The sequence below is a fragment of the Micropterus dolomieu genome, linkage group LG06 (assembly GCF_021292245.1).
Source record: "Micropterus dolomieu isolate WLL.071019.BEF.003 ecotype Adirondacks linkage group LG06, ASM2129224v1, whole genome shotgun sequence".
Taxonomy (NCBI): domain Eukaryota; kingdom Metazoa; phylum Chordata; class Actinopteri; order Centrarchiformes; family Centrarchidae; genus Micropterus; species Micropterus dolomieu.
Window position 1 is genome coordinate 12,548,461 of NC_060155.1, and position 17,893 is coordinate 12,566,353.

Below are 17,893 nucleotides of genomic sequence, written 5' to 3' on the forward strand. Positions count from 1 at the left end.
TATTCAAAGTAAAAAATGTTGTCCTCTATAGCCACAGAAATGCACTCTGGGGCAGAGTCAACATGGCAGCCTGCAGGTTGCTTGTGGATTAATGTAGAGCTTAACGAATATTTTGTTTCTGTCACTGAAATAAGCTTAGAACATGTTTCAGTTATTCAGTTGTAGAGCAAGTATCTCTGCTCCAGTGCGGTCATTGTTATACCCGCGATGCAATAAAACAGCAGACATATGGAAACGTTCACGGTAGGGTAATGTGACCAGTACCTAGTTTAGCTAAATCTACTATAAGGCATAAGTTAGTTAATCAACACTGACAAGCGTGGCCTACTTGTATTTTCTGGATAGTACATCTTGAGCTGATTTCCTAGTGTTCAGATATATATAGATAAATACAATGGGATGTACTTGTTTAGTGTTCATGCTTACACTGATTTGTCTTTTGATCTGTAAGAGAAAACTAAACATTAAAAATCAAATAATGTTTCTTCCTGTTAAAACTGAGAAAACATCGCGCATTTAGTGAATTTTGATGATCAATTAATTGTTAAAATCAAACGGCTCTAGCTTCTGTAACTTTTGTTTTTGGACAAAACAAGCAATTTTAAGGATTATACTACTTACTTAGACTACTCACATACCCATAGTGAGAGAGTGGTCACTGTAATCATTTCTTCTGTTCATGCTGCCAGTGACGCGATTCCAATGTAAGATGGAGAAAAGATTAATAATGACAAGTAACTGAAAATAATCATTGGATTAATACTAGTTGCAGCTCTAATTCAGATCAGTCTAAACTCTTGTCTAAAACATATAGCATTTGTTACATGCACTTTGTAATACTTAGATGATAATATTTATTACATTGATATTCCTTTTCATATCCAGGTGGTATACATCTCCAGGAACTAATGCATACAGCTCCTTACAGCAGCCTCGAAGTGCTGTCAGTCGTATATGGAGCCTCACGCAGAGAGCTGTCCGCCAGTCCACCACCCGAACACCCATACCCCCGCGAGTGGCTCTGAAGTTCATGCTGGGACCAGCAGTCCTCTCTGTCTCTGCACGACTGTTTTGCCATGTAGCTTACTGCGAGGCAGATGTGAATAACAATACTCTGGTGGAAGTTGTGGCCAAAAACCCTGTACCTGAGTTCAAATGGCATATCCTCTGGGAATTTGTCAAACCACAACTGTTTGCTCTCATTGGTGCTGTTGTGGTAAGCTTGAATCAGTTTACTTGAATGTAATGTCAGTGCTTCTAAAGTAAACTATAATGTGACATGCGTAAGATAGTGACATTGTCACGTTTGCTAAATTGCATACTTTTCTTTTCAGCTTGCTTTTGGTGCAGCTATCTTAAATATTCAAATTCCCTTATTGCTTGGAGATCTGGTGAATGTTGTGGCACGTTACCTGAGAGAACATACTAGGAATTATGTCCATGAAATTAGAGGTCCTGCACTGAAATTACTTGGACTGTATGGTATTCAAGTAAGTACACAAGTCAGTATTTCTGTACTGTATTATTTTCTGCCATTTTTTTCTGCTGTTAAATGGAGATAAACTTAAGATATAACTGTGATTGCTCGGTCAGGTGTTCTAATTCCACAAGGAGTCTTGGGCTAATCCAGTGGTTTTCAAACTTGGGGGGGACATAGAACCACTGCAGGGTGGGCGCAGATGACATGGGGAAAAACACTGAGTGGAGCTAAGTTTAATAACATGATTTTATGAAGAGAAATATAAAAAAACATGACTTTGTTTGACTTTTGAAAGGGAGTCATGACAGAGAAAGTTTGAGAACCACTGGGCTAATCTGGTGTGCTGTCTTATATATTACATTTTAAAGTGTAACTGTGATTAATGCATTTTCTTCAAATAATTCTGCCCCATCAATTGTGGCTTACCCTAACATATTTGCGTGTTCTTTTCCACTTACGTTCATTCTGAAAAAATCAATCACCTCCTTTATGCAGGGCCTGCTGACGAGTGGCTACATCATCCTGCTTTCAAGGGTGGGGGAGAGAGTGGCAGCAGACATGAGGAAGACCCTTTTTGCATCCTTACTGAGGTACATACAGCTCAATGTTAGAGAAAAAAGAATGCATGGTTACAGTAAAAGCAACGATCACCAGAAAGGATGCTGGTTTTATACTAATGGCCATTATTAAGATCATGGGTGGACTACATCTGCAGTCAAATATTTTTTTTGTCTCAGGCAAGATGTGGCTTTCTTTGATGCCAATAAAACCGGGCAGCTGGTGAATCGTCTGACTGCTGACATTCAGGAGTTTAAGTCATCCTTTAAATTGGTCATCTCTCAGGTTTGACATTCTATATTTGTGTTGTAAAATAAGTAACATGCTATATAGTTTTAGCCTTCTAATTACAATTTCTTTTGCTATTTTTGCATGTTTGCAGGGCCTGCGGAGTATTACACAGACAGTTGGCTGTTTTGTCTCTCTCTATTTCATCTCCCCCAAACTCACAGGTTTGACAGTGGTTGTCCTCCCCTGTTTAGTGGGAGCAGGGGCTCTCATGGGCTCAGTCCTCCGCAAACTATCCCGTTTGGCTCAAGAACAGGTGATACCGAATTAAGTTTTATCATTTTGTTCTGAATCTTTGTTAGCACTGCACAATGTCTTGTATACAGTTTGAGTTGCCCCTTTTAACATTGTCATGTTAAAAGGGGCAAAAAGCTGTAGATATTACCAAGTAGCACAGACCTTTTTTACAAAGTGGCAGGCATACTGTACCTCCTCTTCTCTTAACATACTATAGATCTGTTCTCACTCCTGCCCACCAATGTTAAGATGCCAAGTTTCTTTGCAATTTCTTCTTGACTGCTACTCTGTGTCTTGACTTAACTTTGTTGGTGTTTAATTTAAGGTTGCAAAAGCAACAGGAGTGGCAGATGAGGCACTTGGCAATGTGCGGACAGTGAAAGCTTTTGCGATGGAGGAGCGGGAGCTCCAGTCAGTGAGAGTATATCTTGATGTAGCCATAGTACTGCTATAGATGTGGTATACTGTATGTCAGAGGTAGTATATTTTAATTTCCAAAATCTTTTTTTTCCTGCAGGTTATATGCATATGAAGTTGACAAATCATGTGAAATGAATGAGAAGCTTGGTGCTGGAATAGCAGTTTTCCAAGGACTATCAAATGTTGCTCTGAACTGTGAGTATATTTTACTATGTCAAGTTATAAACACAACGTTGAGCAGATTGGTGTACAGTAATGTTTTTATGTTGTGTGCTGTTGATACAGGCATTGTCCTTGGAACTATTTTCGCTGGAGGGACTTTAATTTCAAGCAATGAAATGTCCCCTGGAGACCTCATGTCTTTCCTTGTTGCTTCCCAGACCGTTCAGAGGTAAAAGACACAACGTGCTCCACAATGATTGCTCTTTATCACAATTTACAATCAAATGTAGCTGATATAACTCCTGTATTCTCTTTGTGCTCAGGTCATTGGCCAGTATCTCTATCCTTTTTGGACAGGTGAGTAAAAATTGTATACATCTGTAGAATATGCATTACCTTGAAATGCAGAATTATATTGTGTGCAAATGTGTATAAATCTGAAAAATTATTTAAAGAGAAAACAAGCTAATCTCTCACATTTGCAACAGATGGTGAGAGGAATGAGCTCTGGGGCCCGGGTTTTTGAATACCTATCTTTGAAGCCAACCATTCCAATGTCTGGAGGAGGACGCATCCCGTACCATTCTCTGACAGGAAGAGTGGATTTTATGAACATTTCGTTCAGGTTGGAACTTCACCTTAGTCAAAACAGAAGTAGATTTCAAGACAATTCTACATACGTAAACATAAATATTAGACGATCTATTGAGCTCTATTTTTTTTTTTTTTAAGCTATCCAACAAGACCTGGCCATCAGATCTTGAAGAAGTTCAACTTAACGCTGCCACCTTGTAAAACTGTCGCCCTTGTTGGGGAATCTGGAGGAGGTAATTTTCTTAGTCAACACGTAAACAACATGATGGCGAGCCTACAAATAATTACTCCAATAAATTTTAGGAAAGTCCACTGTGGCGTCCTTGCTGGAGCGTTTCTATGACCCAACCAGCGGTGTGATCATGCTAGATGGACTCAACATTCGAACACTAGATCTGTGCTGGCTCAGGAGGCAAGTCATTGGATTTATCAGTCAGGTAAAGATTGTTCATAAATGCATCCCAGTGTTTAAAATATGGATAATTAGAGTTTAATAAAACTATTAATTATACACGCGTACAGATGTTTTCACCATATATTCCACCCTGTATCTTCGCAGGAGCCAGTTTTGTTCGGATCATCCATCATGGAGAACATCCGCTTTGGGATGCCTGAGGCCACAGATGCAGAGGTCATTAATGCAGCCAAGCAAGCCAATGCTCACAGCTTCATTACAGGTTTCCCAGACGGCTATAACACCATTGTTGGTATGTGCTCTCATTTAGGCCTTTACAAACATTCAAATTTGTGTGCCATTTAAATACTAAGCCCTCGATTCTAAACCCAGGTGAACGAGGTGTGACGTTATCAGGCGGCCAGAAACAGCGCATTGCTATCGCCCGCGCCTTGATCAAGAACCCTACCATCCTGGTGCTCGATGAAGCCACCAGCGCCCTGGATGCAGAATCCGAGCGAGTGGTGCAGGAGGCGCTTGACAGGGCCACGAAGGGTCGCACTGTGCTTATAATCGCCCATCGGCTGAGCACCATTCAAGGGGCTGACCTCATCTGTGTCATGAGCAATGGCCGTATTGTGGAGGTGAGGTAGCAGAGTACTCGGAGAAATGGAGGTGCTCTTATCTCCTGTTGTAAGTCTAGGCTAATTTCTTAGACTACCTTGGAAGTTCAAAGAAGCACAGAACAGAATTGAGTTCATAAAGGTATACTGATTGCTTCTATCCCAATGTACTGACTCTGTAATGTAAGTTTTAATTATATCAGTTTCCTTCTTCTTTTAAGGCTGGGACTCACTTGGAACTGCTGGGCAAAGGAGGACTTTACTCTGATCTAATCCGCAGGCAAAGAGCTGAGGGGCTGAAATGAACACACCAAAACGTATTTACTGTAGCTCTACAATGAGTAATGGAATTTATTTTTAATAAAATTCACTGGATGGGCTTACCTGAACAGATGCATTATATAAAACATAAATCTACTAGCTCTCTGTTTATTTTATGACAAACTCTCAAATGTATGTATGTGAATGTATAAGCGGACCAACTGGATCAAACTATAATGAACAAACTACACTACTGTACAGTGTCTAACTAAATGGGAATTTCATAACACTGTTTTCCCTTATCCTGTATAGGACGACAATGGCTTTTTTATGGATCATAACACTGAACTTCCATGTTGTGTCACAAATACAGAGTTGAAGAATAAATACAGCACATGCTTTGTGGATAGTGTAATTTCTTGTAGTGATCTCTACAGTTATAATGTTCTAGCTCAATGGAGGAGGAAAAAAGCAGAAATGTAATTTCTAGTCTGTGCGTCAGTTGCTCCCCACTATCATACATTCTGGATGTGGTACCTTGGGATGAACTGCTGGTTTGGCATCAATATTACCTCCTTGATACTGGTAATATCTGTTAAACATCTTTTAAAGCTGGTTTCTCTGTATGATATGATTGACTAAATACAGTATTAAACTTGTCACCACTGAAATATGTTGTGACACAGCTGTTGGAAACTACAAACTTGTATATCCAGTGTTTGATTCCTGGAAGATTTGGGGACATTAGTGTCCCTGTTTGATGTGGCATTATTTTATCCATTCCTTGTGTGTCAATAGAGTCTGAGCGTTGACACAGTCTTTCATGCTGGTTAATATTAGCCATTGCTATTCATTTATTGTGTTAATTAGCCAAATGGAACAAGTAAAAAGCTAAGATTTGAATACCTTTTAAAATAGCCATTACATCATTAAACAGACAAATTAGGCTGTTAGAGATGTCAGAGAATATTCAAGTTTTTTTTACTTGTAGATTAATCTTGGAAATTATTTAATAATATATTTTTTTATTCTGGTACCATTACGTTTAGTGTGAAAGTTTACCCTCATAAAATGTCAAAAAACATCATATTGCCAATGCTATCGAGCAATGTTTTAGGGCTTTTTGGCCTGGGTTTCAAGAGTGTTGCAGTTCATGTTTTGGCCTCTAGATGACCAACAAGACAGGCTTTGTAGACCGACAAGGAGCAGTGCAGATAGCTTGAAGCTAACGCTAGCTGTCAACATTGCTAACCCCGATTTGGGGCTTTAAACAGTCGTAGGTTTTCTAGCTTGGTCAAGGCCGGCTTCACTGGCCAAACATGCAGAAATATGAAAAGCTTGAAAAGATCGGAGAGGGTACGTTTCATACGTTTTTTAAAAGTTAATGTTAGCTAGCCTGCTTCGCTAAACTAACATTAGTGTAGTTGCAGGGATAGCGAATGGCTAGCTAGAATGTGAGCTTTGTGCCTGCGTTAATTAATTCTATAACGTTAGTCAACCATATACAAACTGTATGTAATTACAGTTATATTAGTATGTGTTAGTGACAAGGTCTGTCCACAGATTTATGCTTACCCGTTTTTTCCTATGTGAACGCTAGCTAAGTAGCTAGCTAATGTTAGTACCTCCTAATGTTGCTAACGTTATGCCATTCATCACTATGGTTTAACTTATCGTTATCAATCCGTAGGTACGTATGGAACCGTTTTCAAGGCTAAAAACAGAGAAACTCACGAAATTGTGGCTTTGAAAAGGGTCAGGTTGGACGATGACGATGAGGTATGTTTTCAGAATAATGTAATTTTCATTTTATTGTTTGCAAGCCAGTTGTTAGCATGCTAGTGCTAATCAAGCTGGGTGTCATATATTTCAGGGGGTGCCAAGTTCTGCTTTGAGAGAAATCTGTCTTCTGAAGGAACTAAAGCATAAAAACATTGTCAGGTAAGTCTGCTGCCCACACTGAATTAAACTTGTTATGTGGGAAAATGCCAAGCAGTTTGCAAGTAACCCTGATGTCAACATTAACTTAAAGCTGTTCTCTCTTCTCCAGACTACATGATGTATTGCACAGTGACAAGAAGTTAACCTTGGTTTTTGAATATTGTGATCAGGTGAGATAGAGTCATTCCAAACCTACAGTAAGTTTTAAAGTGTACCTTCTAAAGCTAATGTGTGCCTCTTATCAACTGCAGGATTTGAAAAAGTATTTTGACAGCTGCAATGGAGATCTGGATCCTGAAACTGTGAAGGTGGGAGAAAAACATCCTTGATAACTCATGAGAGATAATCTAGCCAAGGGCAGACTTGTTGCTTAAATGCATAATGCATAGATAGCTTGGTTTTTAGATAGCATCATCTTTGGCCTCTGTTTGTCAACATTATGAATTAAATGCATAAAGATTGTTTTGTCTCTAAACTCAGTCTTTCACTCCCCGACGCAGTCATTCATGTACCAGCTGTTGAAAGGCCTTGCCTTCTGTCACAGTCGAAACGTTCTTCATAGAGATCTGAAGCCGCAGAATCTCCTCATAAACAGAGTGAGTGTTTAGGTGCATTTGGACTTTGACTTAAAAGCTAGTAAGTATTCATTGTTGTGTGTTGTAAGACATTTGGCTCAGTTCTGTAAAGGCGGTAGTGTAGTAGCATTAGTCTGTGTGTTAATAGCATCTGGGAAGATAACTTGTGTCTCTGTCTGTAGAATGGGGAGTTGAAGCTGGCTGACTTCGGGTTGGCTCGAGCCTTTGGCATTCCTGTGAGGTGTTACTCAGCAGAGGTAGGTTGTACTTAATTAAGAAAATATATAACCAGTGTGAAATTGCATTTATATATACATTTTTTTGACACATTCAATTCAAGTCAGAGACTGATTTCTGAACATTCTGACTGCCATAGTGGCATATTGGTGCTAATGAACAATATGAAGAGATGTGTAATCTTTAATCCAGGCATTCAAAGAAGTTGCATTTCATCGGCGTAACCAAGGTCCCAAATCACATGTTAAAAATATACCGAATGGTATGTCATCAATAATAATAATAATAATAATAATAATAATAAAAGGTTTTCAGGCTTTTTCACAGTAGTAACATCTAAACAGCAAACTGCAATAACAATGCCAGATGCGTGGCCTCTTCCACAATTTATTTTTAGGTTATTGAAATGCACTTATTTGTGCTCTTATTATTCATGTGAACAGCTGATGGTCTCAGTCCCTGAAGTTAAGCTGTGAAAGCAATGATGGAAGAGAGAAAAACACAGCAGAATGGGTTGTTTTTTTTTAATTAAGGTTTTTATTTTCAAATATATCACAGCATACAAACACAACATGAATTTAGGATAGTCAAGTCCATCAACCCCAAAACCCTCTGTCCCCCAACAGCTAGACCACTGGTAAATTTGTGTACAGCCAGACATCTATACAAAAATGGTAAGTATGATTTTTTATTTGTTATTTTTTCTTCTAAGTGGACATGACAAATGACCTCTCTAATCTACTGGCTATAAATTGGAGGGAGAGAATCCCTCCTTTTGAATTAAATAAGTCTTCTGGTCAACAGATAGCAAAAGGCCATCAAATTCATATTGCACTCATTAAAATGAATATTTACTGGGGCTGCACCAAACAGAGAAATCAATGAAGATGGGTCTACTGTTAATTGCATATTCTAGAGAAGGTTTAAATGCATTGCCAAAATCTATACAGCTTTGGATATGAGCAGAACATATGTATTAATGTGACAGTAGCTTGTTTACATCTATCAAATGTAGCGTCCAAGTGTGCCTTAATCTTAGATAATCTATCTTTGGACCAGTGAAGACTGAACAATTTTAAACCGAGTTATAGTGTGTCTAAGGCATATTGAGGAGGATTGAATTCTCTAATTTTTTTTTTTTCCAGACTGCAGCTGTGATTGTTTAGGTTAGTTTTTCATTTAGTTGTGAGAGAGTCCAAACTGGTTGTGAGTGATGTATAAATTCTGCTTATAATTTGATTTGTATCATCTTTTTGGATCTTGAATGGATAACAATTGGGTCACAGGTGAAGGTTGATATGGGCAGTTTAAATGGTAATGTAGAGCAAAGTAAAACTACCAAGGAAGTAGATCTGATAGAAGCCCTCTCAAGTACCATCCAATCAGGGCTTGTGACATCACTCCTCATCCAATACAGCAGTGCTCTACTATTGTCTGCCCAGTGAATAGTGCATCACATCTGCCATACGTCCAGTCGTGCGGGGTCTCTGCAGAATGTTATTCCATGTTGCTTTTAATTATTTATAAAGGTTGAGATCTGAATATTGATGAGGAGGGGGAAAAAGACAGTTGGAAATGGGGAGATATTGAAATAAATAGAGAAATGTAGGGACCACATTCATCCTAATCATATTGATTCTTCCCCTGAGAGAAAGAGGCAAAGTTTCTCAGCAATCAATATCTTGTTTAAGATTGGATAATAGAGGCTGATCGTTAGTCTTATAGAGATCCTTGTGATCTTGTGTAATCCATATACCTAGATGTCTACATTTTGTAGGGCTGAGTTTAAAGGGGGGTGACCCAAAATACAACCCATCCACAGAAGTAGTAGCCATGAGTTCACTTTTCTGAAGGTGGACTTTATAGCCAGATATTCTTCCAAACTTTGTAAGCTAATTCAGGAAGACTTGAGAGAGGGTCCAGCAGCACGTGGCTTAAGTGGCGTTTGATTTGTTTTGTTGTTGCTGATGCTATCAAAGAAATGACAGGCAAGTCTCAGATAGTTTTACTGATTGTGGTTGGCTGACCTAAGGGCCCGGCGAGCCCAATCTCATGAGGGGGCACTTGACCCAGGGTGACACTACTGATCTGAAAATGTAATAAACAGAAAACCTAGAGGGGAACAGAGTTTAAAGCATTGAGAATTTGAAGTAAGGTCATTTTAAAAGGTCATTTCATTTCAGAAGATGTATTACCCTGAGAGTCTTGGCACTGTTTCAGCAACAAGGAACGAACAATCCTACCGTTATTTCACAGTATATGGATATACTGTATTTTAGTATGTGCAGCATAAAATAAATACAGACTAAAGTTCTTATGATAGTATGGTGAGTTCATCAGAGTTCTTACTTTTTTCTTAAGTGACACACAGCGCAAGGCATCAGAACACACTCCATTCATGTCGTCTTTGCACGTCCCTTTTTTGAACATCGCAAATAAAAAATGAACTCTGAATTTTTAAAGCACATCAGTGTCATTCCGGTTGGAGGATCCACAAACGTTACATCATGCTTCTCTGTAAAAATGACTCATGATAAATTAGTAGAGATTATGTAGCAGGTGGTCACATAATTAACATCTGTACAGAGTTTAACTTTTAAACTTTTCAAGCGGAAACATAAGCACTTCCAACTGATTTCAGTCAGCCCACACGTTCAAATAACTTTTCTATAGTTTCAATTTATTCTTTCTACTCTTGTCAGTGCACGTCACCAAACAAATTTTAATATAACCTGGAGAGATGTCTATAAAACACTCAACACTTGATAAAGCAGCAGTTTGTTAAAATGTCAAGAAGCTGTAATGGAAACCAGATGGCTGATGTAAGCTGACTGCAGCGTTAGTGACAGTGCTGCCAAATCCCTTTCTTTGTGAAATCAGTGTCCGTACAAAATAACACCCACTCCAGAGAACGGTCATTGTGCTGAATGCCTGAACGGTTGTGTTAACGCCAGTTTGGCTGTGATAATTGGTCTAATTCTTACACTATCCTGTGTGATTTCTATGTAGGTGGTGACATTGTGGTACCGGCCTCCAGATGTGCTGTTTGGTGCTAAACTTTATTCTACCTCAATCGACATGTGGTCTGCTGGATGCATATTTGCAGGTCTGTTTGTGATTGTTGATATAAATGAGTATGTAAGTTACTCTATTGTTGTCATTCTAACTTTGTTCTGTTACCTAGTGTGACTAGGATACTGTTAAAACTAATAATAAAAATCATGATGAATCCATTTAAGTATAGGGCACGTTAAATCACTACTATAGTATATTTGTATGCATAATGCTTTGTTTATTTATGCTGTTTATAGTTTATTTTGTGTTCCTGCATGTCCATATAAACTGTGTGAGTGAGAGAGAGAGAGATACAGGTGAAACTCGAAAAAATTAGCATATCGTGCAAAAGTTCATTTATTTCAGTAATTCAACTTAAAAGGTGAAACTAATATATAGACTCATTACATGCAAAGTGAGATATTTCAAGACTTTATTTGATATAATTTCAGTGATTATTGCATACAGCTTATGAAAACCCCAAATTCAAAATCTCAGAAAATTAGAATATTACATGAAATCAATAAAAAAAAAAGGATTTTAAATACAGAAATGTCAGCCCTCTGAAAAGTATAATCATGCATATGTACTCAGTACTTGGTTTGGGCCCCTTTTGCATGAATTACTGCCTCAATGCGGCGTGGCATGGATGCTATCAGCCTGTGGCACTGCTGAAGTGTTAAGGAAGACCAGGATGCTTCAATAGCGGCCTTTAGCTCTTCTGCATTGTTCGGTCTCATGTCTTTCGTCTTTCTCTTGGCAATGCCCCATAGATTCTCTATGGGGTTCAGGTCAGGCGAGTTTGCTGGCCAATCAAGCACAGTAATCCCATGGTCATTGAACCAGGTTTCGGTACTTTTGGCAGTGTGGGCAGGTGCCAAGTCCTGCTGGAAAATGAAGTCAGCATCTCCCTAAAGCTCGTCTGCTGAAGGAAGCATAAAGTGCTCTAAAATGTCCTGGTAGACGGCTGCGCTGACTCTGGACTTAATAAAGCACAGTGGACCAACACCAGCAGATGACATGGCTCCCCAAACCAACACAGACTGTGCAAACTTTGCACTGGACTTCAAGCATCTTAGATTGTGTGCCTCTCCATTCTTCCTCCAGACTCTGGGACCTTGGTTTCCAAATGAGATGCAAAATTTGCTCTCATCAGAAAAGAGGACTTTGGAGCGCTGAGAAACAGACCAGTTCTTTTTTTCTTTAGCCCAGGTAAGACGCTTCTGACGTTGTTTGTTGTTCAGGAGCGGCTTGATAAGAGGAATACGACATTTGACCCCATGTCCAGGACCCGTCTGTGTGTGGTGGCTCTTGATGCAGTAACTCCAGCCTCAGTCCACTCCTTGTGAAGCTTCCCCACACATTTGAATGGCCTTTTCCTGACAATCCTCTCCAGGCTTCGGTCATCCCTGCTGCTTGTGCACCTTTTTCTTCCACACTTTTCCCTTCCATTTAACTTTCTATTAATTGATACAGCACTTTGAGAACATCCAACTTCTTTAGCAATTACCTTTTGAGGCTTTCCCTCCTTGTGGAGGGTGTCAATGATGGTTTTCTGCACAACTGTCAGGTCAGCAGTCTTCCCCATGATTGTGAATTCCACTGGACCAGACTGAGAGACCAATTAAAGGCTCAGGAACCGGATTAATTAGCTGATTAGAGTGTGACACTTTGAGCCTACAATACTGAACCTTTTCACAATATTCTAATTTTAAGATTTTGAATTTTGGGTTTTCATAAGCTGTACGCAATAATCATCAAAATTATATTAAATAAAGGCTTGAAATATCTCACTTTGCATGTAATGAGTCTATATAATATATTAGTTTCACCTTTTAAGTTGAATTACTGAAATAAATGAACTTTTGCACGATATGCTAATTTTAATAAAAAATAATAAAGTTTCTCGTGTGTGTATCTATCTATATAGATATATAATGTATCTATCTATCTTTCTTTTTGATTCCATGTGTCATTCAGAGCTGGCTAATGCTGGAAGGCCTTTATTCCCCGGGAACGATGTGGATGACCAGTTGAAACGAATCTTCAGATATCTTTTTTTTTTGTCATTATTTGTAGGTATTGACACACAGCTCTTCCACGTAAACAGTTTGGTATGTGCAACTCTGAGACCACATAGGTTTCTTCAGGCAGAATTATTAATCGACCATGTGCTCATTGATTAACCAACAGTAAGTCTTTACAGGTTGGACACACCTCTCTGTTGCAAAAAGGTTTTCTTTAACTATTGGTACGTTATTGGGGACACCAACTGAAGAACAGTGGCAGACAATGACAAAACTTCCTGATTACAAGGTAAATTATGCATGTCATTTATTTTGGAAGACCCACAGTAGATGGAGTATATACACATTGTGTTATTCTTTACTGCTTCTCTTTCTACCTGCAGCCATATCCCATGTATCCAGCCACCACCTCACTGGTGAATGTGGTTCCCAAACTAAGTAGCACAGGACGGGATCTTCTCCAGGTACTTTCACTTTCAAATTTTGCCTCAAAAGAGGCTCTTGAGTAATATTTGGCTTTCTAGATACATATGAGCCCATACATTTATTCAATTATCAGAACAAATTCTGTCAAACAGATCAGTAACTTCAGCCTAAATGACCTGTACCAGATGTTGCTAATATACAATTTTGCTTGCATGAAATTTGATATTGCTGTTCACTTATTAAAATGTTTCCTTTGGTTTCAACCAGAACCTGTTGAAATGTAATCCGGTCCAGAGGATCTCTGCAGAAGAGGCCTTGCAGCACCCTTACTTTGCTGATTTCTGCCCACCCTAAAAGCTAAATTGCCTCTCACTGACCCGCAGCAGCCAGAATCAATCATCCTTCCCTCTGTTGTGTCATTAGGACCAACCCCAACAAGGCAAATCCCTCACCGGTTTTCAAACACTCCCCTGCTTTAATTCTGCTGTGCCTCTTTGTGGAACAAAATCCTAGTGGCTCTGTAAGGTTTTAGGTTCTTTTAAGTTGCTGTTTAATTTGGTACATATAAGCCTACCAGTTAATTAGCACTAGCTTGGGAGGGTGCACTGTGTTTTGCATTGAATACATTTTATACCTGTGGAAATGGTTGTCACCAAGAAGTCCATTGTTCGTGAAAGAATCATGAATCTGTGTTGATCTCATTTGGTAAATACATTTTGGATACCAAAAATTCAAAGTGCTAGCACACACTGCATCAGTTATCCAAACATTACGGTTTCTGTTCCTATTGTAAAGTGTTTTGCCAGTTTGCTTCCATTAATAAAAGTCTTAAGTTTGGTGCAAACTGTAGCCCGACTGATACAGGAGTTTAGATGCTATTACAATATTGAGAGTTTAGAAAATGTGATGATGTTATATGGGCCAAAATTATGTTTTTTTTTCATAAACACAGAGCATAAACAAGCATGTCTAGTGAGGATCACTTAAATTTGATTATTAAATAATTGTGATAGAGATATGTGAGGACAGACTATTTAATGGCAACACAATTTTTTCAATTAATTATTAATTATCGTAAAACATACCTTTGGTATTTCTGTGCTGCAGTTTGTTGTTTCTTCTCAGCCACAATATATTCTGGTACAGATACATCTGTTATAAGTTAATATACCCAAACATTGGTCGAGTGGAGACCGCAGATTCCTAATGCTACAAAGTTACCATCTCAAAGCAAAAGTAAATTGATGATTTGTCAGTTTTAGAATTATAAGTGAATGATTAATTTAAAAATTGTTAAGGCATAAGTCAATGTTTTCTTTATTTTTTTTTTCACACTTTATTTTAAAAGTCTGTTATTTCCGAATAATTTCCTAGGAATAGAATTACTGTATGTCATCTGGTACTAATTTCTTTCTTTGAAAGGACCCAATTTGACCTGAGTAAATATTGGTAGTAAATATGCACCAATTGAACGCTCTCTCTGTTTTCACTGTAATTAGTACCATATAACATACTTCTTTCCTGGAAACAATTACAGATCTGTAAAATACACTGTTTTGTGTTTTTTTTTGTTGTTTTTTTTTTGACCAGAACAGACTACAGGCTTGTAATACTGATTTTTCATAAACCAACAGTACGACTGTCCCACTACCTATTACAAGATTGTATAATAGCATTGAAAGTTAATTTATAATTTTTTTTTCTCAGGCTTTTTATTTCCCCTTTTTGAATATGTCTCTTTGTGCACTTTGTAATAGACAGTTTTTTAATCGTTTAGTTATCAATATTATCAAATATTTTGAACACTGACAGCTATATAACTATATATAGTTACACACACACACACACACACACACACACACACACACACACACACACGTGTATTAATGACTAGTGGACCATTAGTGACACATTATCTTTTTTCATTTTTGTTGTATTTATGTCCTAGTTTTTCTGAAATGCTTTTATAATAGTTAAATTAGAGAGGACAAAAATCCAGATAATCCACTGATAATCTGTATTTTCATATGATTGTTTTGCACCATTAGCTGTTTCCATTTTGGTTACTTGTTATATTAACATGGTCAACAGCTTGCAGTGTTATTTTACTCCAGATTGTTACAGTGCTACTTATCCTATAAAGGCCTACATAATGAGTTGTTTGAATTAGCTGTGTTAACAGGGAAAGGATTTATTTTCATTGTGCTGATGTAAGACAAGATAATGGATGCATGTATTTATTAATGATGGAATGTCTGCGCATGTTTTTGTATACATTTAAATGTAGAACAACTTTATTTGGTACAGAAACTCATTTTGAATGATTTAATGAAAGTCATCTATTGCATTTAGCAGGCTCTTTTTAGCAGGTTGTGTGTGTGTTTGTGTGGTTATAATGAAAAAACACAAACATTTTCTCTCAGTATTTCATTATCCTGTGATTACAGGACATTCCAGACAAAATTCTGTAGAGTTACTTTATGCAGCTTCAAATTTAATTTTGAATGAAAAGTGGATTTTGCACTTTTAGTGTCTTTGCTTTTGTCAGTAGAATTTGGGACAGATGTTAGTGATTCTTTTTGTGTATATTTCAGCCAAAATGACTCAGTATTTAGCAAAGTAGATATAAATACATGCTTGCTTTTGACATTGGGAGTTCATTCTTGGTGAACAAACTTAACACAAGGTCCATTTAGTAGATGTTCTAGACTTGATTAGATCACAGTATTCCTCATCAGATGGACTTGGCCCAGCTGTCATGGTTGGATGTTTGAATTTCTATATGTTTATGTGCAATTTAAGGACTTCGTCTCGTTCATGCTGGCTTGATTTCTTAGTAGCTGACAAAATCTCACCACTGGGTAAACACAATTTGCTTAATAAGATTGTGTGATATGATTGAGAGCTCCACAACAGCTACTAAATAGAGTTTCTGGTGAGATTTATTTTGTCACAAGCTTTTCTTTTAGAAAATGATTTACACTTCTTGACTGTTTAAGCATTTTGACAACATCTTTGTTAGTTATGTTGTGTAAGAGCAATGTTTTAAATGGAAAAGAAAAAAAGAATCCAGTAGAATAGATCTCACCCTCTTTCTGGCTTTATTTTGTCAGCTTCAGTGTACACCAGGCTAGGCTGCGTGGTTTCATTAAACTAGGTGTCAAGTTTGTTTAAAGCCCTTGAAAACTTGGTTTTGAAACAAAGTGTAACAGTGAAAAACAACTCAGGTCACCAAAATTCTGATTGGTGCGTGCAATTCTGTAATACAAGCTGTTTCCAAATGAGCCCCACCCATCTTCTTTAATTCAATCGATGGTCGGATCCCATCGCTCACAGTGATTAAGATCATATGTTTTCAGGGCCTTTAAACTGGCATGCAGTTTGGTTTGTCAGTAAAGTGACATGAAACACCCATGACAGTTTGACTTAAGACTGATTACGTTACACATAGTTAAGAGTGTATTAACTATTTAATATACAGTTCAGAGTTAAAATCACATATCTACAATAAAATGCACATAAAGCACGTAGAGCCAGATGAAGCAAGTTCTGTTCCCCAGATGTTTGTGCACATGAAAATCTTGATGTTACCTGTAAGAACCAGTCTTGAAGGCACATTTTAGTTTCACTTCAAGCCACATTATGTTTATTCAATCCATAAAAATTGACAGAAAGATATTGCAGTTTTTCCACATCTTTCTTTTTGAGTATTGCATAATCCCAAGCCTGGTTTGAGGAGGATTTTTTTTGTATGTTATAAAGATTCAAGATGTCGTATCACATGATGTAGAGAACACCATTTTGATTCATCTGGCTCCAAAAGTACATTTTAGACCTTACAAAGTGAGTAGCATGGCTAAGATAACATTAAGAGACCAGAGATAATAGGAATACGCAATGGTCATGCAAGGAAGAAAATGAGTGATGTGACAAATTATTAACTGTCAGAATAAAATAGTTCAAATGTAGGTGTTTGGTGACAGAACTATATAGAATACTGTTTTCTACTTGGTCATAACTATGTGGTAAATATCAATTGAGGACTACTTAATGAGCACAAACAGTTAATAGTTTCTGCCAGTTCACATACACTCTGCTGTTCTTTGACTGGTAGTAAGGCAGGGGGTGGGGAGAGAGAGGTAAAGACCCAGAACAATTTCACAAATCCTTCAACCACAGTTTGTGTTAAATTCTGGGTCATGTTGATGCTTTATAACCTGGCAACATGACACACACACACACACACACACACACACTCAAAGTCATCATGGCAATGCAGCATCATTAGAATAGCATCATTGTGTAACATGAATTGGCATTTTTGTCCCTTTATTTGGTTAATGATTGTTAATATACAGTCGTCATTACATACATCTGTGTTTCAGCTGTTCGGCCTACATCCATTCCAGCTGTTGAATATGTCATGAATTGAAAATGGGGATTCCAAATCAAATATATATTTTTTTATGTCAATTTGATAAAAGTTGTATTTGATTCAGTGCACTTATTGCTCATGACACAACGCCACTGATTCACCCTTTTTTATTTCCTGAAAGGTAACATTTCCATTCGGATAAAGTCTCTTAGCGAGGTGATCTCTCTTATTCCTGTTAATG

At 37.8% G+C, this 17,893-nt stretch overlaps 2 protein-coding genes across 2 annotated transcripts; both read left to right on the forward strand.

Annotated features, from left to right (window-relative positions):
- The first annotated feature begins 3 nt into the window (after positions 1–3).
- abcb8 (ATP-binding cassette, sub-family B (MDR/TAP), member 8) lies at positions 4–5,422 on the forward strand. The gene is made up of 16 exons (XM_046051081.1): positions 4–243; positions 886–1,216; positions 1,335–1,490; positions 1,976–2,070; positions 2,218–2,323; positions 2,421–2,582; positions 2,889–2,974; positions 3,081–3,178; positions 3,269–3,374; positions 3,469–3,502; positions 3,634–3,770; positions 3,878–3,972; positions 4,043–4,176; positions 4,299–4,446; positions 4,527–4,777; positions 4,978–5,422. The coding sequence occupies exons 1-16, from the start codon at positions 143–145 to the stop codon at positions 5,059–5,061; spliced, it is 2,124 nt and encodes a 707-aa protein (XP_045907037.1). The 5' UTR covers positions 4–142; the 3' UTR covers positions 5,062–5,422.
- A 754-nt stretch (positions 5,423–6,176) lies between these two features.
- On the forward strand, positions 6,177–15,800 carry cdk5 (cyclin-dependent kinase 5). Its single transcript, XM_046051530.1, has 12 exons — positions 6,177–6,373; positions 6,708–6,796; positions 6,891–6,958; positions 7,068–7,128; positions 7,210–7,266; positions 7,459–7,554; positions 7,716–7,790; positions 10,780–10,876; positions 12,805–12,874; positions 13,080–13,140; positions 13,235–13,315; positions 13,545–15,800. Exons 1-12 carry the CDS (start codon positions 6,337–6,339, stop codon positions 13,629–13,631), a joined length of 879 nt encoding a protein of 292 aa, XP_045907486.1. The 5' UTR covers positions 6,177–6,336; the 3' UTR covers positions 13,632–15,800.
- Positions 15,801–17,893: the final 2,093 nt, after the last annotated feature.